Source organism: Tamandua tetradactyla, chromosome 12 (genome assembly GCF_023851605.1).
Source record: "Tamandua tetradactyla isolate mTamTet1 chromosome 12, mTamTet1.pri, whole genome shotgun sequence".
In the NCBI taxonomy this organism is placed as follows: domain Eukaryota; kingdom Metazoa; phylum Chordata; class Mammalia; order Pilosa; family Myrmecophagidae; genus Tamandua; species Tamandua tetradactyla.
In genome coordinates, this window is record NC_135338.1 from 63,399,212 (window position 1) to 63,419,325 (window position 20,114).

The following is a 20,114-nucleotide window of genomic DNA, read 5'->3' on the forward strand; positions in this document are numbered from 1 at the left end:
ACCCCTCCCATCCCCTGCCCCTGTCAGTGTGTTCCCTCCCTTTTCATGGAAATACATTTTGGCTGATGGTAACTACATGTTTTTAAATGTAAGGGAAATACCTTGATGGGACATCATAATCTGCATTTTTTTAGTGGTTTTAACATATAATCTATCAGTGAAAGTTGAGCAGCAGTGCCCTTCTGTTTACCCACTAGGTTTTTGAAGAGGATGCGCTTAGCTGGGAAGACAAACTGAACCGAATCATGGCTCTCTTTGATGTGTGGATTGACGTGCAGCGGCGGTGGGTCTACCTGGAAGGCATCTTCACTGGCAGTGCGGACATCAAGCAACTGCTACCAGTGGAAACCCAGAGGTTTCAAAGGTAGGGCTCTCTCCAAGACTAAAGAACCAGAGAGGAGCTACATCCCCTCCCTGAAAGGCTGATGCATATTCTCATTTGATTTGCAGTATCAGCACAGAGTTTTTGGCTCTAATGAAAAAAGTATCCAAGTCTCCCCTTGTTATGGATGTTCTGAATATCCAGGGGGTACAGAGGTCTTTGGAAAGATTGGCAGACTTGCTCGGAAAGATCCAAAAAGCACTGGGAGAATACCTGGAAAGAGAGCGCTCATCTTTTCCCAGGTAAGAGATTTGTTTTCACTTGTATTTAAATAAAGTTGAGTTTTCCTTGTGCTTTCTTCTTATCATCTTCTCTCCTTTCTGGGCCTGTGCGTCAGTCAATTTTTACATCAAAGATTTTATTAGCCGTCTTCCATTTAATGAAATCATTTCCCTTTCATTCACTGATTCCTAATTATAACCAATCCTTAATTCACCTCGGATTTTTTTTTCCCCCGCATGGGCAGGCACTGGGAATCGAACCCAGGTCTTGGGCATGGCAGTCGAGAACTCTGCCACTGTGCCATGATTGCCTGCCCCGGATTTCTTTTTTGATTCTTTAAATAAACTTAATTTTTAGAGCAGTTCTAAGTTTACAGAACACATGTTCTTTCCCCTATTATTAACACCTTGCATTAGTGGGTGGGTTTTTTTAAAACTTTATACTATCATCCACCCTCTCAGGCAGCTTGCATCTCTTAAATGTTTAGCTTTGATTATTTCTAAGTGGCATCTCATCCTTACTGAGTGATTTGCTTAACATGAATTCTATAGGTTAAAATAAAACATTCATGAAGTTAGATGAATGACACAAAATTCACTGAATTCCTCTTTAAGATCTTGTTACATAAATATGTAACTTTTGCTGAGAGGTGGAAAATATTTAGATGAGCTCTGTAATCCCACAGATGTCCACCACCACGCACATCCTCTTTCCCTTTCTACAATATGAAATTTTGCCTTAATTCACATTATTTGTGATTATTACAATTTTTTAGCAACTTAAATGCTTTTTTCATCTTAGATTCTATTTTGTGGGTGATGAAGATTTGCTCGAAATCATTGGAAATAGCAAGAATGTAGCTAAGTTACAGAAGCATTTCAAGAAAATGTTTGCTGGAGTTTCGAGCATCATCCTGAATGAAGATAACTCTGTCGTCTTAGGCATTTCATCCCGTGAAGGAGAGGAGGTGGTTAAATTTATGTTTGTAGCTTAGAAAACTTCTCTCAAATTTTTGTACATCTTAATTCTTAAATTGCATTTGTTTCAGGTCATGTTTAAAACTCCTGTATCAATTACTGAACATCCCAAAATCAATGAGTGGCTCACCCTGGTAGAAAAGGAGATGAGGGTCACCCTGGCTAAACTTCTTGCTGAGTCTGTTACAGAAGTAGAGATTTTTGGTAAAGCAACTTCAATTGATCCAAACACCTACATCACTTGGATTGATAAGTATCAGGTAATGTGTAGAAGTGGGTCAGACTGAAGACAGACGCTCTTGCTGATCTTTGAGAAGATGCTGTGGAACTGCTTGTGTCTTTCAGGCCCAGCTTGTGGTTTTGTCTGCCCAAATAGCCTGGTCAGAAAACGTGGAGTCTGCTCTGGGTGGAGTGGGTGGGGGTGGCGATGCCGCACCCCTGCACTCTGTGCTCAGCAACGTGGAGGTCACTCTCAATGTGCTGGCAGACTCCGTCCTGATGGAGCAGCCCCCACTGCGGCGAAGGAAACTGGAGCATCTGGTTAGTCTGATTCCCTGACTTGATCCTAACCAGTGGCACACTGGTAGACTCTGGGGTGGGTTTTGACTCTCTGGTCTTATTGGGAGATAAGCTCAGTGGTATACAAGCATCACTGTAGAAAGAAGGTAACAGGCTTTGATCAGGTTCTTTTGCTCTATCATCTTCTCGTTCCCAGAGAAGCACCTTTGGCAGTGCTGAGAGAGGCACTGGGTGTGCCCAGGAGTATGTCTATGAGCTCGAAGTTTCTGCATCTGGGCTCTGTGGCCCAGTCTGCAGGGTATAGATGGTTCAGACAAACATGAAAGACAGGTGTCCATTTATTATGTTTTATTCTGTGTCCAGAGTTTTTATTTAAAGTGAGTTTTTCTGTTTGTCATGGTTCCTTTTTTTTGTCTGCAGCTGTCTTGACCCTATGTGATTCTGTCACATAACATTTTATTGTCTTTTAAAAATTAGTTTATGTTTTGGAATATTTATCAAAAGTCACTAGTACCGGAAGTTCAATTTAAGCCTAACAAATAATCCACAAGTTTATAGATTATAATATGTGACTTCATTTTTTGATAAACGTTTCAAGTGACTGTCTTTCCTCAGATTACAGAGTTGGTTCACCAGAGGGATGTTACAAGGTCTTTGATCAAAAGCAAGATTGATAATGCCAAATCCTTTGAGTGGCTCAGCCAGATGCGGTTTTACTTTGACCCTAAGCAAACTGATGTGTTGCAGCAGTTGTCAATTCAGATGGCAAATGCCAAATTTAATTATGGCTTTGAGTACCTGGGCGTCCAGGACAAGCTGGTGCAGACCCCACTCACAGACCGCTGCTATTTGACAATGACGCAGGCCTTGGAAGCACGACTGGGGGGCTCACCATTTGGTAAGTCCACAAACCCAAATGTGTGGAGTTCACATGAAACATGCTTGTTAAAGATCACATGGCTGGTTTAAATGTGTTTCTTAGCATGGCTAGTACTTTCCAAAGCCTTAAATTTGCTTGCATTTATTATATCTACTTTGATTGGATTTTTACGGTTCTCTTAAAGCTAGAGATATGTTCCTAATTATTAGGCATAGACTCAAATACTCAAATAATTTTCTTCAAATAATAGGACCTGCTGGTACTGGGAAAACAGAGTCTGTCAAAGCTCTCGGCCATCAGCTTGGACGGTTTGTTTTGGTTTTCAACTGTGATGAAACCTTTGATTTTCAGGTGAGAAACTTTAGGGAACCACTTAAAATCTAATGCCTGAGAGGCTCAGTTAGAGAATACCAAGCTTGCACCTCTTAGCCCATGGCCTAGAAGCTCAAGATGGCTCATCAGCCTTCTGGGTCCTTGTAGAGCCGGTGTTACTTTGAACCATTTAAGATGTCCAGCCTGTGTGCTTTGATATACCCTGTAGCTTTGTATTTTCAGAGTTGGATCTTTCAGTGTAGTGTATCATTTCCCAAAAAACAATTTCTTAGGCACTTTGAAAAAAGTGCTTAGTGTCCCTGTCTGAGGATGAACAATTATATATAGAAGAGTTTTTTGTTTTGTTTTTTTTTTCACATGGGCAGTCTTTGGGAATTGAACCCGGGTCTCCAGCATGGCAGGCGAGAATTTTGCCACTGAGCCACCATTATGCTCCCTAGAAGAGGTATTTTTTAATTGACAAAAACCAATAGAATAAGAATAATAGTTTTTATTGGCACAAGAAGAAAAAACTAGGATGTCACACGCGCACAGTGACAGTGGCTATCTTTCAGTCAGTATTTGCTGTGCGGAGGTGCTGAGGCTTGCCTCACATGTATAATTTCATCCTCAAACCTCCTTGTGAGGTACATGGTATTATTCCCATTTTAAAGATGAGGAAACTTGGTTTCAAAAAGATGTGACTTGCCGAAGGTTGGATAGATAATCAGAGCCAGCATCTGAACTATGTAAAACTGAGGCCTAAGTAAGTGGTTGCAGAGTCTCTCTCTCTCTCTGTTTCAGGCCATGGGCCGCATCTTTGTGGGGCTTTGCCAGGTGGGTGCGTGGGGCTGCTTCGATGAGTTTAACCGCCTGGAGGAGCGGATGCTCTCTGCCGTGTCCCAGCAGGTGCAGTGCATACAGGAGGCTCTGCGCGAGCACTCCAATCCCAACTATGACAAGAGTAAGTCTTTTCTGTCTCCTTAAAAATACAGAAGGTAGAGGGAAATTCCATTGTGAACTAATGTGCTACCCTTTTGATTAGAAATCAGAATTCATTTCCCAGGAACTCATGAATGCAGTCGTGGGTAATAAGGTCAGAGCCGCAGGCTGACTCTGCACCAGCAGCATGTATGCTTCGGTCTAGTGCAGTAGCAGACAGTTTCCTGTGTCCAGTAGCAGCTCTGTGCTCCCTTTTGCTGTGGGGACCCTCACTGCTCCCCACTCCTTTCTGCACCCTCCCAGAGACAATCTTCTTGGTTCCTTGTTTAACCAGCGTGTTCTCCTATCTAGCTTTGAGAATGAGCCCTCTATCACCATAGGATTATGTGTTTTCAGGGGCTCCTAGGGCTGCTTCATTTGCTTTGTTCAACACAAAGTCCCTGGAGGCAGGGTTGGGTGCTGGAAGAAGTAAATTCATTGATGGTGAATAGACATGAAGTTCTCCCTTAGGTGCACAGAGTTTAACTTTATTGTTTACTTTTATCCCAGGATAATGATACTTGTTTTACCAGACAATTTGCCTGACCACCTAAATAAAACAAAAAGAGGGTCAAAGAAAACAAACCATGTAATTGCTTAATTTGATTTCTAATGGTGATTGATAATATTTAATGGAATAAATAAGTTTATTCTTAGTAGTTCAGAGGATTTTTTTCTTTTGATAAAATTTTAGATGAAGATTACTTTCATGATTAAGCCACCCGGTTGTGTTACAACATTGATCATCTTTGTCTCTGCAATTGTCAGATTGCATTTATATCCTGGAGTTGACCTTACGGCACAGACATTTACTCTAGCTAAGCAGTTGCAACAGTGTTCCCTTCCACCAAATAGAAAAGTGTGTTTCCAGCCTCTGATGGCTTCATCTCTTACACATTCAAACTGCTTCCATGTACATGAGGGGTGTGTGTCAGTGGGTTAGTCTGAATAGGGCAAGTACACCTGGTACGTCTTTCTAGGGAGCTTTGCTGGAGTTCCTCAGGACTTCTGGGCTTTAGAAAAATGGGTGCTTTGTTGTTTTAGATAGAATTATACCAGCTTTTTTTGACGAGTCTTAATGCCATCATCTGGTTTTCAGCCTCTGCCCCCATTACTTGTGAGCTACTCAACAAGCAAGTCAAAGTGAGCCCGGACATGGCCATTTTCATTACCATGAACCCTGGCTACGCAGGCAGGTCGAACCTTCCAGACAACTTGAAGAAGCTATTCCGGAGCTTGGCTATGACTAAGCCTGACCGGCAGCTGATTGCCCAGGTCATGCTGTATTCACAGGGCTTCCGCACTGCCGAGGTGCTTGCCAACAAGATCGTCCCCTTCTTTAAGTGAGTAACTGACTGCCAGTCTGCCCTACCATGGTCTTAGGGTGTCACGAGTGTACCCATTTGACTTTAATATTCATTTTCCTTATTATAGCACGTCTCAAAAGTTTCTGTCTGTTATTTCTTAACACTTGATGCTACTGTTGTTTTTTCCTCTGTTAGCATTTTATTTAAACCAGTGCAAGCACCATGCTTAACAAAAAACTGTCCAAAATAAACATGCAATATGAACTAGCAGAGACTGAAACCACAGCATCAAGAAATTGTACCAGTTGTTGATTTTGTAAACAACAGGGAACCATTAAAATTCACAAGATTGACCACTAATGTTTTAAGCCTCCTGAATGAGATTATATCAGATTATGTAAAAGAACTGTCCTGAATTTAACCAGAAATGTTTGACACTCCTTCACTTAAATTGTAAAGGCTCAAATTCTATAAAGTTTGCAGTATTGTCAGTCTATTGAACAAATAGGGAAAGCAACCGTACTAATATCTGAATTGATAAAATACGAGTTATTCTCTACTTCTACCAAATATCAGCATTTTAAACTCTTACAAAAATATCTACTAGTCCACATTATGGATTCATGACATTGCTCAAGTTTTTAAAGTAGTCCAAATATTTTAAGTAGGCCTTCCCTTCTGTTTATGAGTGAGGGATAAACGACCAAAATTAATTTGGCAAAAACTCCCCAAACTGTAAATTTTTAGTTATGTGTCAGACTAGGATACAGTTATGGCTATGCTTTACTCCTGAAAATAGGAGATAAAAAAGGGAGGGAATTTCTGGGTGGGCCACAGTGGCTCAGCAGGCAAGAATGCTCACCTGCCATGCCAGAGGACCCGGGTTTGATTCCTGGTGCCTGCCCATGTAAAAAAAAAAAACAAAGAAAAGGGAGGAAAAAGTGCTGACAGGCATTTGCTACAAAGATTTTTTTAGTAATGACATAAAAAATTTAGCAACACCCTCTTAAACTGTTTAACGATTTGTTTAACTGCACAAGGTGTTTAGTAAACTGTTTAGAAATAGGGCATTGAGACGTATATTGTAAAAGTCAATTAAAAACAGCCAATCGACCAACTTTTTTTCTCAACATAATTGCTTCAATGCCATAACAAACCGAATACTGTTCAAAACTTAGACATTTTGGAATTTCATCATAGTAACCTGAGAGCAGTTTACTTCATTTGTCATTTAAGTTGCCATAAAAACCATACTAAAAACATACCATAATTACTAGTTGGTTTTATTTTGACAACATTAAATGCTGTGCATAATGCAAGGCCAACATTTTCAAAACTAACCATGAAAGAGATTCCCAGGACAAAAATCTGCTGCCAAAAAAAGAAAAGATTAAGCTTTAAGACTGAATGGGAATAGTCTATACCAGAATGCTATGGATTGTTAAAACTGAAATTAGGAGATACAGAATTACTACTTGAGAGAAGGTTAAAAAAAAGAGATCATATATTTTGAACAATGCAAAATTTGGTCACATGAAAGGGAAATTTAGATAAAAGCTTGTGAACATTTGAGAGCATGGTATTTGTAAATCTCCTTTTAGGATACTTAATAGTATACAGAGGGAATAAAAACTTATGCTACCGATTACCTAATCTCAATCTGTGCTCTTGCAGAATACATGGTGTTGATAAGGAGAGTCAGACAAGCACAATAAAACATGGTTTGTCACAGCAATTTGTCCCCGTTAGAGAAGAGTGAACTAAGAGTTCTATGTATGGAAGGTCAATATTACCTGATTAACATTATGGAAGACAGAGCTTTCAAATTAAAAAATACACATACAAAAAAACCCACCCAAGACAAAGCAAGGAACTTCATTTAAAAATGTTTTACAACACTAATTTCTTTTATTGCTGTGAACCAGGGGAAATAAAATTTTAATTCCTTCGTTCAAAAATATTAAAAACACTCTACATTCTCTTGCATCATATTTGCATTTCATCTGAATTCTAAATGAGCAAGCTATTTTCCAGTATGAAAATACCTGTTTAAAGAATTCATAAACTTCCTAGATGAAGTTCTCTCTCTCTCTCTGGAAATTACTGGAATAAAGACTCCTTTCCATTCATTGTAAGAAAAACAAATAGCTGCTCTAACACTTTCTCATTCTAGTGCTTCTTGATTTAAGAATTTACTCACCAAATTACTCCCTACATTGAGTCTCTAGGCCTATAGTCAAATTAATGTTAAATGGTTTTTTATACATTTATCAAAGTACACTATATATCAGAATCCTTGTTTTATGCCAATTAACTAGACTAGTCAGTTACACACTATTCAGGTGTCCAATTTAGAATATCTTCTGACACTTAGGATATAAGTTAGAATTTCTGTTGATATGCTAATATTATTAACTGGTCAGGGTTTTAAGATAAGTAATTTTTTCATATGGCACAAACCCAACCACAAATATAACCAAAATTGTAACTCAACTGCCACGTATTCACCCATGCAAACAGATCCCTGGAATTTTAAAAATATGAAGTTGATTTTATTACAAATTTTGGATACACATACTAAAAAACTGTTTTATTTAGACCCTTTACAAAAGTATTAATTTCACCAAATCTAGAATACCAGCAGTGAAAAAATTTTAAACTAACTTTAAAGTTAACAAATCAAAGGCACAGTATTAGCACATTTAAACTAACTAGTTTTCTTAGAATATTAGGAGATACTTTATAAAGTGTTATTAATCTAGGTTAGAAACTATCTAGAAATGACATAATAAGGAATGAAGCTCTTGATTAGTAACATCCCACCAATTTCTAAGACTAAGATGCTATTTCCATAAGAAAGCCCAATAATCATAACTTTATCATAAAATCTAACTCCCAGATCTGAAGAATGTGTTAGTGATAAAAATAGCTTCCAGGAGGGATAAATAGTTTCTGAACTTGATTAAAAAGAGGGAACCAAAAAGGTAGGATTGATGAAAAAATGTACTTGTAATGCAGATTACACAACAGTAAATCATTATTCATGGCTAAAATTGGGTCACTCAAGTCTGTAACCTCAAATTAAATTTCAGAGATTTGACAAGTGATCATTCGCTATTTTCATATATAAACTGCTCATATCCAGTATTTGTCCAAAGGAGGCAGCTGTTGTCTATCACAATGGAATATCCATTTCCCAATGGTGTCTGTAAATAGTAACAAATTCAGAACCATATATTATAGAAATTAGTCACGAGAGTGCAGAAAGTCCCTGGAGAGAAATAGTCCATCAAACAATTACAAATATAAGGAAACACTTACAAAGTTTCATTATTCTGAAGATAATTTCCTCTTTGCTCAAACTTTGCACAAATGAAAAATGTTTCTTTACTGGAAAAGAAAACAAGACTGTATATAACGGTGCATTTTTAGGCGTAAATAAGCATGTCTGGTTCTAGTATGGTCAGGGTAATATATAAATACTTTAAAAACACAGAAGTTAACATCAGTAGAAAAATCCAAGTTTCTCATGTAACCATTCTTCAATCAGATCTTTGGTATTTCTTATTTCAAATACCTTGGTTAGTTCAGCTGTTTGGACTAGCTCATTCTTACTCCCAGCATGCATCATCTGTTGTTCAGACTTAGATCTAACAAGCCCGGAGAACATAAAGCACGAAGGATATGAGACTCTTCCATCATCACATTGATATTTATAACTATTCACAGTGAAGCGAGATTGTCCTTTAAGTAGTTCAAGTTCATCAAGTGAAATGCCCTCCAGCTCCTCATTCAGTACCCCCAGGCCTTTATCCTTATCAATCTTCATTATAATAACAGCGCTGTTTTTTTTGCGGAAACAAAACTTTCTTAGTTTTTCCACTAAATTTTTAGCAACATCACAGACCATCAAAGACTCACCCATTTTCCTTCCAGCTGTCAGCTGCTACTGTTGTTTTTTTTTTTTTCAAGAAAACCTTTTCTTCTTTTCTAGACTCTGTGATGAGCAACTGTCTTCTCAAAGCCACTATGACTTTGGCCTTAGGGCTTTGAAGAGTGTGCTGGTGAGTGCAGGTAATGTAAAGAGAGAGCGAATTCAGAAGATAAAGAGAGAGAAGGAAGAACGGGGAGAAGTAGTTGATGAAGGAGAAATTGCTGAAAATCTACCCGAACAAGAGGTTTGTACAAATGTTCTTTTGGTCACTTAAACATTTATAAGCATTTAAATGTACGTTTTGAATAAATCATGACTTGCCAGTTCATTCTTCTATCAGTTCCTCATTGTGATTCACGTGTGGAAATAGAATATACTATAATATTTACAGTAAACTGAATGAATATATGAGGGAACAGATGAACTAATATTCTAGAATTGAAATCTTCAAAGTATTTTATTCATTTCATAGTTATTTCTTCAGCATCTCCTAGAAATATAGCAGTGAATGTATGAGTTGTGCTCCCTGCCCTTGGAGCTCAGTTCCTTCCTTTTTCTGTGTAGATTCTTATACAGAGCGTCTGTGAGACAATGGTGCCAAAGCTGGTTGCAGAAGATATTCCACTACTCTTTAGTCTCTTGTCTGATGTGTTCCCTGGAGTCCAGTATCATCGGGGTGAAATGACTGCTCTCCGAGAAGAACTGAAGAAAGTATGTCAGGAAATGTATTTGACGTACGGTGATGGAGAAGAAGTTGGCGGAATGTGGGTTGAAAAGGTAAGTGGATTGTTCTGTTGGATAACACTCTCATCCATTTCCACTGGCTTTAGAGTACAGTTCGCTAATTGATGTTTCTAATGCTGTAGGCCAATAAGAAGAAACCACGTGTAATGGCTGGGGCAGGCACCTTATCTGATTTATGAAGAATCACCCTAACACTTGCTTGAAATTTTCTTAGTTTAAATCTAGGGATATCAAAACTTCTCCAAAAATTACTCTTCTTAGGTTTAGTTCATTCTCTGAAAATGCTGAGTTAAATGCATGATTGTAATGTAAATTTATTTATGTTGGTGAGAGTTAGCTTTGTAGGACTTTCAGTATCATAGGTTAACAAGATAAATCTGCTAATCAATACATGATTTGCATTCTGCATCAGTTTCCCTTTATCTATGAGCTTCATTTAAGCAAAAGTTTATCATTTATTCAAGCTATTTGGTCTCTTGAGTTTTTTTTTTAATGTTCTTTTAATTGATGAACTATAAACATATATACCAAAAAACCAATTAATTTCCAAGTACATTTTAACAGGTAATTATGGGACAGATTTTAAAGTTTGGAATGGGTTACACTTCCACGATTTTTTGTTTTTTTCTTCTAGCTGCTCCAAGACAGTGGAGACCAAAAGAAATATCAATATAATGACATCTTCTCTGTTATACTCCTCCTACTCTTTTTTTTTTCTTTTTTGTGAAAAATAACACATATACAAAAAAGCAATAAATTTCAAAGTACATTGCAATTAGTTATAGAACAGATTTCAGAGTTTGGTATGGGTTACAATTCCACCGTTTCAGGTTTTTACTTCTAGCTGCTCTAAGATACTGGAGACTAGAAGAAATATCAATATAATGATTCAGCAGTCATACTGATTTGTTAAACCCTACCTTCTCTGTAAAACTCTCCAATCACCTTTGATCTTTCTCTCTTTAGAAGTATTTAGACTATGCCAATTCTAACTTCTCCGTGTTGGAAGGGGCTCTTGATGATATCAGATAGTGGAATGGAATTAGTTGATGTTCTGGAGAGGCTGGCCGTCTGCATTTCAAGACTTGTCTGGTCCAGGGACCCATCTGGAGGTTGTAGGTTTCTGGAAAGTTACCCCAGTGCTTGGAACCTTTATAGAATCTTAGTAATTACTTGCTGAGTGAGTATAGCAAATATAGTGTCAATATATAATAATAATTGTAGCATGGGGACTGTGGTGACACAGAGAAGGTACAGTCTGTCATTCTTGGGAGAGGGGTGCTGGAAACCTCCAAGAGAAAGTGAAGGAGGACATTTTTCAGGCCAGGGATGCTCAGAAGCAAAGGCTTGGAGATGAGAAGCAAAAGGGTGTAGGGGATGTACAAGCTTCTTAAATAGAAGCAGTGAGGGGAGATGAGGGTGAGGGTGCAGCAAAGGAAAATAAAAGGCTGGAATGACAGGCTTTGAGGGCCAGGTTAGGAAATGTGAACTTTACTCTGGGGGCAAAAACAGACAGGTAGAAGGGTTGAAAGCCAAGGGACACTTGCAGCCTTCCTTTAAAAAAGACCTAACTAGAGGACTTGTCATTTAAGAACAGCAGAAGTAATCCAGGCAAACCTTCTGCTGGAGTTGATGAAAATAATCTGGATACAACATAAATAGAACAACTTATTGAAATCATCAAAGAACTAACAAGACTTAGATACTCAGTGCTCCTTTAGCTTGAGGGAAGCTGGCCATTTCTGAGAGGGCTTCTGGGGGCTTGTGGGACTAGGGGACAGCCTAGTCCTTATCCCTTTACTGAGGGATCTCTCAGAAAGTCACAAGGAGTAGCTGATAAATGCCAACGTTCTGATTTTTCCCCTCCCAGATCTCAAATATAAATGTACAAAAATGCCCCTACTTACCCTTATGCAAATATTCCTGGTATAGCCAAAAACAGTCACACCTCTCCCGAAAGGTAATTCTGTGCTACCTGTGTGTCATGTTGAAGGTACTACATAAATAGTGAAAGAATGATTTGTGGGATGTCTTTTTGAATATATCTTGCAAATATTCTGTAATGCTTATTGATGTAGAGATGTTTTCACTTCGGGAAATCTTTCAGGTTTTCTTGAGTCTTTTTTGAGGCAGCTTGATGAGCATCCACAGCTCCCAGCCTTCCTGGCTTATTAGAGGACTCCTCACAGTTTAGTTAAAATCCTTCTTGAAATATTTTTTTAGCTATGGCCTGTGTAGTGTCTCTCTAGTTAACAAATTCTGTGCATACCTTTAAGAGTTCTTAGAACACGTGTTTCTTGCTCTTGTCATGAGAGATGGGTGGAGAACCTTCCCTTTCTTCTTGTTTACAATGCTGGCTTGTTTGGCCCTGCAGGTTCTCCAACTCTATCAGATCACCCAGATTAATCATGGCCTGATGATGGTTGGGCCCTCAGGAAGTGGGAAAAGCATGGCCTGGCGTGTTCTGCTTAAGGCTTTGGAGAGACTTGAGGGTGTGGAAGGGGTAGCCCATATCATTGACCCCAAGGCCATCAGCAAAGACCACCTCTACGGGACCCTGGACCCCAACACCCGGGAATGGACAGATGGGCTGTTCACACATGTTCTGAGAAAGTAAGTTCACTTCAGGTGGTGTCCATTCCAGTGAATGGGGACCTAAGGGATCATCCTTCCCATATACTCAGGTGTACAGCACTTTTACAACCAAGATCTGAATTTTGAAAGGTCACTTCAGAAACTATGATAGGGTGAACATTCTTAATGTGAAAATTTTTATTTAGTCAACAGCTGTTTTTAAATCCTTCCAAACTAGGATCATAGATAATGTCAGAGGTGAGCTGCAGAAGCGCCAGTGGATTGTCTTTGATGGCGATGTGGATCCTGAGTGGGTTGAGAACTTGAACTCAGTTCTAGATGACAACAAACTCCTAACTCTACCAAATGGAGAGCGCCTCAGCCTTCCACCCAATGTAAGCAGCATGTTTTTGTGTGTGTGTGTAATGGGAAACATTCTGTGCCAGCCAAGCATTGCTCTAGACTGGATCTGTTGAGTTGTAGTAAATTATGTAAATCATTTTCAAACTGAGTAAATGTCTCCCAAATAGTAGACCTTTCTCATTCTTATGGCTAGGGAGAAATATTTTGTTAGGATTTGTCAATAACTTTTTTCCATTTATTCATTGCCTGAGCATGCTCCATAATTAACCCTAACTACAACCCTGGTTATGTAGTTATGATCTCTTCCCTTAGATATCAAGGAAGTGGCCAAATGAGAAATACAGATGTGAAAGTTTTTAAGCCTATAACTTGGGAAATGAGTATTTGACATGTGGGCAGGCCTGACAGAGATTGGTGTATTCATACTCAAGTCAACAGTTTTGCATTGCGGTCATATGCCAGACGTGGTTCTGATATACAGCAGTAAACAAAACAGACAAAAACCCTTGTCCTCAAGGGGCTTATGTCTTGATGGGGAAGACTGACAGACAAAATAAATAGTGATAAGTGCTAAGGAGAAAAAAAAACATCAGATGGGAGCTGCAAGTGATAGTAACAGGCAAGCTTGAAATTTATGATGGGGTAACCAGAGGCTTCCCTGAGAAGGTGAAGACTTATTGGAGGTGAGGGAGCTAGTCCTATAAGTTCCTGGGCACTCTGGGTAGAAGGAACAAAGAGCAAGAATTACAGAGCTGAGACAACAGAGGGCCTGGGGAGTGCAGGGAGAGCCCTGGGCAGTGGCTGAAGTGGTGACTACTAGGGGAACAAAGCAGGAGGTCAGAAAACGTAACAGGGACCAGCTCAAGTAGGGTTTTAGAGGTCCATGCAAGGACTTGAGCACGTATGGTGACTGAGTGAGGAACCTCTGGCAAGTTCTGAGCAGCATGTGCAATGTATTCTGTGTGATGTAACCTGCTTATGTTGAAAAGGTCTTTAGGGCTTTTATTTGGCAAACAGTTGAAGGGGCGCGGGGTGGAAGCCTGGAGACCATTGGGGGGCTGCTTCAGTAATCCAGGCCCAAGCGATGTGGTGGACAGGGGGTCACCAGGAAGGCCATGAAGAATGTTAGGTTCTGGGTCTAACCTGAAGATTGTGCTGATGGGATCTGACAGTGGACGAGGCATGGGCCTGAGAAAAATGAGGAGACAAGTACTTGATGAACAGGAACCTTTATCAAGGAGGGCCAGGGTTGGTTACCAGATCCCTTCGGAACCCAAGCAGTGGGTGCTTGGTGCCAATTCAAATTATGTCGCTCACTCAAGCTCATCTGCTGGTTTGACTAACTAAGGAAAAGTAAGGTTCTTTTAAAGCTGGAGTTCCAGCAGGTCCTGGTGTTGGTGAAAGTGATCGCTCTCCTCGAGAGGCTTTCAGTACCCACTGAGATGCTCACCACAGTTCACCAGCAGAGGGGCCTGTACAGGCTCCCCAACCCATCTGCAAAGTGAGGGTGGTGGTCTTTGTCTGCTGGGTCATGGTGAGAATGGGGCGAATTTAAGCCCTGGAAACAGTGGAGCCACACAGGGCCTGTATGGGTGCTGAGTGGATGCTTGCCACTGCTCTCACCTCGCAGGAAACCATACTGCTTGGGTTCTACTAAGAGCTCTTCTGGTTGAGGCAGTTTGAACGTGGTGGTCTGACCTCCTCTCCCCACCACATGTTTTTCCTGCCCAAATTCTTGTGAAGAAAGGCTGGTGGGTGTTGTAGTGATATTAGTATGGATGTTTTTACTTTCAAAAGAAATGCAGAAGAATTAAGTTCTCTTTTAGTATGAACATAGGTAAAAGAATTTTAATTTCCAAGTTTCTACTTCACCTATGTCATTGGTCTCCATGATCTTTTCTCTGTAGGTGCGGATAATGTTTGAGGTACAGGACTTGAAGTATGCCACGCTGGCCACAGTGTCCCGCTGTGGTATGGTCTGGTTCAGTGAGGATGTGCTGAGCACGGACATGATCTTCAACAACTTCCTAGCCAGGCTGCGCAGCATCCCGTTGGATGAAGGAGAGGACGAGGCTCAGCGTCGGCGCAAGGGTAAAGAAGATGAAGGAGAAGAGGCCGCTTCCCCAATGCTGCAGGTATAGGCACCACAGGCCTGCTCCTGTCAGGGGGTGGCACTGATCAGCACTTGAGGATGTAGGGACAGTTGGACATGGTGAGGCTCAAACATGTCCTGTTCCTTGGAACACCCAGAAGCTGTGGTGCTGTTCACAGAAGGTATTCCAAGCACTGTGGTTCTGTTTTAGTCACTGTTGTCTTATACCAGCTTCTGGGGAAGTCCAACAGGAGCAGCTCCAAAAGTTAGGACATGTATAGGAAAAATTTTTAAATTCTATTTAGAATCTTATGTGTCTCTCAATAAAATGATGAAACATTGCCCTTTTCAATTTTCAGTGGTAGTGCCCAGCCTTCCTAGGAAGGGTGATTTCGAGAACCATCAGGATGAAGGAATGAGGTTGTTGACCTTTTGTCCAGAGTTACTTGTCTGAGGTCATGGGACCCTCTGTTGGGCCTGGGAAAAGGCTTTTTGAAATGACCACCAAGCATCATTTCTTTCCTCTTCCAGATCCAAAGGGATGCAGCAACCATCATGCAGCCTTATTTCACATCCAACGGCCTGGTCATCAAGGCCCTCGAGCACGCATTCAAGCTAGAGCACATCATGGACCTAACGCGCCTCCGCTGCCTGGGCTCGCTCTTCTCCATGCTGCACCAGGCCTGCCGCAATGTGGCGCAGTACAATGCCAACCACCCTGACTTCCCCATGCAGATCGAGCAGCTGGAGCGCTATATCCAGGTCAGGGAGCTCTGGGATCCCAGGATAGGGCTTCTCAGTGGGCCTGTGGCCCTCCCAGAATGTGATGCCTAATCGGGTGCGTTTTCTCTTCTGGGAGAGGGTCAGGCTTTCATGGGAGGAGTGGGGGAAGGCTACAGCAGGTATCCATGATCCAAGAGCTACTCTCTTAAAGATCAATTTTGCCATTAAGGTCTTTGTTTTGTCATTGTTGAATTTTTATTAAAAAAAAAACAAGATTGTGATTTATTTCTTAATAGCGATATTTGGTTTATGCCATACTCTGGTCCTTGTCTGGAGACAGTCGGCTGAAGATGAGAGCAGAGTTGGGTGAATATATCAGAAGAATTACTACCGTGCCACTGCCTACTGCACCCAACATACCTATTATTGATTATGAAGTAAGTGTGAGAAGATGACCACTTCCTTTCCCTGGTTCTTGCCACATTGGTTTAATTCATCCTGGAGCATCATAACTGAACTTCAGTTCTCCATTTTTTCCATTTCACCTAAGGACTTTGTCCTTGTCACGTTATGTCATAGCAGAGATGCAGGTGAGCTTCAGCTGTCCTTATCTTGAAAGTTCCGGTCTGTATTCCAGTGAGCAAGTCTTATAAGTAAAGGCTCATTGGCCCAGAGTGACTTGCCTTCCCTCCCCTGTATGCAGGTCTCCATCAGTGGAGAGTGGTCCCCATGGCAGTCCAAGGTGCCTCAGATCGAAGTAGAGACGCACAAGGTGGCAGCCCCCGATGTTGTCGTGCCGACCCTGGACACTGTCCGCCATGAAGCACTCCTGTACACCTGGCTGGCTGAGCACAAGCCTCTTGTCCTCTGTGGCCCTCCTGGGTCTGGCAAGACCATGACCCTCTTCAGCGCCCTCAGGGCCCTGCCTGATATGGAGGTGACAACTGCCAGGGAGGGGCTGTAGAGACCTGGCTATTGGAATCCAAGATGGGTCTCGTGACACTTCATTTTGTTTCTTACCTCCTAAAGGTTGTCGGTCTTAACTTTTCGAGTGCTACTACTCCAGAGCTGCTTCTGAAAACCTTCGATCACTACTGTGAGTACCGGCGCACGCCGAACGGCGTCGTCCTGGCCCCAGTCCAACTTGGAAAGTGGCTGGTGCTGTTCTGTGACGAGATCAACCTGCCAGACATGGACAAATATGGGACTCAGAGGGTCATATCCTTTATCCGGCAGGTATGTGGATGCTCACAAGCCCAGCCACCTCCTGCCCTACAAAGTGTTTGTTATTTACATTTTCCTCTTCATGTATCACCCTCTGTATTTTCTCTCAGATGGTGGAGCATGGAGGCTTTTACCGAACCTCAGATCAAACGTGGGTGAAGCTAGAGAGAATTCAGTTTGTTGGGGCATGTAACCCACCCACTGATCCTGGAAGAAAGCCCCTCTCTCACAGGTAGGGCAACTCTGTAACCTTCATGGGCTTCACACACATGGAACATTTCTAGGGTCGATTTAAACACAGCTCAGCAAAAATATAATTTTAATTATAAAAAAGGAAGCAAAAAATTGCTTATCACAGAATTCCTCCTGGGGGCTGTCCTGTGTTGTAGTTACACTGGGAAAGCACCCTCAAAAATTGATTTCTAAGGAATAAAATGCCCCAGACCTGTCTATAAGACTAACATAAGGCTGAAATAAGCCTAAATTATTTTCTTACCTTTGCTTAGTACTTTTTCAGGTTATTTGAATCTACAATTATGTCTCAGGGCATTTTAAGTGTGATCTAAATTAACCCTTTCTTTGCATCAAGCTTATGTTGGTGGGATTAAGACATGACCTCGAATCTCAGCCCAGGGCTGTGTGCCCTCCTGTCCAGTTCATTGGGACTCTTTGCACAGGTTCCTGCGTCATGTGCCTGTGGTGTATGTGGACTACCCAGGACCTGCGTCCCTAACCCAGATCTACGGCACCTTCAACCGCGCCATGCTGAGGCTTATCCCATCCCTGCGGACCTACGCAGAGCCGCTCACTGCTGCCATGGTGGAGTTCTACACCATGTCTCAGGTGTGGGGAGGGGCTCAGCCCTCTGGAAGGCTTTTCTTCTAGTAGTTGAAGAACTCTGTGAAAAGATGGGGCTTTATTCAGAGCTCTTGTAGAGACAAGAGACTTTCTCTGAGATCCATCCTCAAAATCGTTCTTCTACTCAGGTGGTACCATTGTCAGCATCTCCACACTAGTCCTTGCCATCGTAATTCTGAACACATTTGTATATTTTAAATTTCCTTTTGTACTGTGCCATTTATAAAGACTAGATACACTTCTAATCACATAAACATTTTCTCCATCTGTAATTACTCTTCTGCCACCTTCGTGATGGCATATGGCCAAGTTGTTCTCAAGGGTCGAATCAGTTACACTCCCACCAGTACTGCCCCGTTTACTATACCCTCCCCAACATTTCACCTTTGCCCTTGTGATAAGCAAAAGTGTTTTGGTTTGTATTTTTTCAATATGCCTTCCCATGTTAGCCCTTTAATATGGGATAGTGGGAGAGGACTGCCTGTTAGGGCATTTGCAGGAAGGGATGGTAGGAAAGGACTGTCTGTTGGGGTGTTGCTATTAACGTGTCCATCTTTTTACTGCTTCATAAGAGCTAGACTGCCTTATGTTGCAAATGTATTTTCCCCTGCAGAATTCTTAATGTAATCACATCTAAGTCTTTATTTTTGTATCTGCTTCTGAAATCATGCTTAGAAAGGCCTTCCCTCAACTTAGGGATTACATTTTTTAAATATGTATTTTCAGAAGGACTTCTGTAGTTTCATCGTTTAGAATATTTAACTCTAATTGTAACTGATTTTCACTTAAAAGTGAGCAGCTTAGATCTAACTTTTCTGAATAAGTTGTCCAGTTGTTCAAACATAGTTTACTGAGTCACCTTTAAGTATTCCAGGGTCTAGATTCTTTATCTTTAACATAAAACTTTATACAGCATTTTGCCTCTTTGCTGATTTTCATATCATAATAATATCTGCATATCATTGCCATGTTTCTCATTCCTGCAGGAGAGATTCACTCAGGACACACAGCCCCATTATATCTACTCACCCCGTGAGATGACCCGATGGGTGAGGGGAATCTTTGAAGCATTGAGACCTCTGGAGACTTTGCCTGTCGAAGGCCTCATTCGGATTTGGGCACATGAAGCCCTCCGCCTCTTCCAGGACAGGTCAGAACAGCCAGGGGTCTAGCTACCAGCATTCTCTCCTTTGAGGTCTTAGGACCCTCTAAGGTAGGGTCTGGGTGGGACTGGCCCATCCAGGTTTGAGCTGGGGGCTGACTGTGATGTAAGAGAGTGGAGGCAGCTAGGGCAGAGGCAACCTTGCTCCCTGGAATTGATCACCAGCACTCCCAACATAATGGGGTCATAATGAAGCTACCACTTCACCTTGCCTAGCTACCAGGTGACCTAGGGTCAGGGCACATCAGCCTCTCCGTGTGTCCTCTTTAATTGTGGAGGCAGCACCACACTGGTAGGGAGCTTGCCAGAGAACTGAGATGCCTCTAGCAGTCACCTCGGGTGCAGGGTCCTTGGTCCTCCACCTGTCATCCATCTTGTCATTGGAGTTCACAGCTGTGTCTCTGGGACCTCCCTCTTCTCTTTTAGCTGTTAACCATCCTTATTAACTGTTGCCTCCTAAGTTTTGAGTTTTCCTAGAGCTGTTTGTCAGTACTTAAAGGAAAGAATTACAAATGGCGATCGTGAACAGCATCAGTCACTAAGAATTTTATACTTTGAGTCACAGCAGTAGCTTCTTTACCTTTGCAGCAGTCTTAAAAATTAAATTTTCAACAAATCAGGACCTTTTCTTTGCAGTCTTTATAGTTCAATACAATCCTTGTTACAGAAAAATTAATTTCCTGCCCTAATATTTAGGTTAGTGAAAAGAAGTTAAATTGATGTTGTTCTAACTCTAATCTCTAATAAACGATAAATCCTAACAGATACATCATTTAACAGAGCACCAGTAGTTTCCTGTTGCAAATTATTTGGGGAAATGTTCTACCCTGAACCAGTTTACTGAAAACAGAGCCGGGGCG

At 41.2% G+C, this 20,114-nt stretch overlaps 1 protein-coding gene and 1 pseudogene across 1 annotated transcript in view; one reads left to right on the top strand and one right to left on the bottom strand.

Moving 5' to 3' along the window:
* The window catches only part of DYNC1H1 (dynein cytoplasmic 1 heavy chain 1), a 76,692-nt gene that overhangs the window by 34,699 nt on the left and 21,879 nt on the right, over nt 1-20,114 (top strand). Inside the window, exons 22-42 of the mRNA XM_077123581.1 lie at nt 198-364; nt 451-624; nt 1,406-1,571; nt 1,653-1,841; nt 1,927-2,121; nt 2,716-2,998; nt 3,231-3,331; nt 4,097-4,256; nt 5,373-5,616; nt 9,575-9,758; nt 10,079-10,291; nt 12,633-12,871; nt 13,071-13,227; nt 15,103-15,330; nt 15,819-16,049; nt 16,307-16,447; nt 16,714-16,947; nt 17,040-17,246; nt 17,345-17,466; nt 17,912-18,077; nt 19,079-19,242. Coding sequence (XP_076979696.1) covers nt 198-364; nt 451-624; nt 1,406-1,571; nt 1,653-1,841; nt 1,927-2,121; nt 2,716-2,998; nt 3,231-3,331; nt 4,097-4,256; nt 5,373-5,616; nt 9,575-9,758; nt 10,079-10,291; nt 12,633-12,871; nt 13,071-13,227; nt 15,103-15,330; nt 15,819-16,049; nt 16,307-16,447; nt 16,714-16,947; nt 17,040-17,246; nt 17,345-17,466; nt 17,912-18,077; nt 19,079-19,242 — 3,965 coding nt within the window. The remainder of the gene's footprint in view (nt 1-197; nt 365-450; nt 625-1,405; nt 1,572-1,652; nt 1,842-1,926; nt 2,122-2,715; nt 2,999-3,230; nt 3,332-4,096; nt 4,257-5,372; nt 5,617-9,574; nt 9,759-10,078; nt 10,292-12,632; nt 12,872-13,070; nt 13,228-15,102; nt 15,331-15,818; nt 16,050-16,306; nt 16,448-16,713; nt 16,948-17,039; nt 17,247-17,344; nt 17,467-17,911; nt 18,078-19,078; nt 19,243-20,114) is intronic.
* LOC143652225 (glia maturation factor beta pseudogene) lies at nt 8,943-9,505 on the bottom strand (annotated as a pseudogene).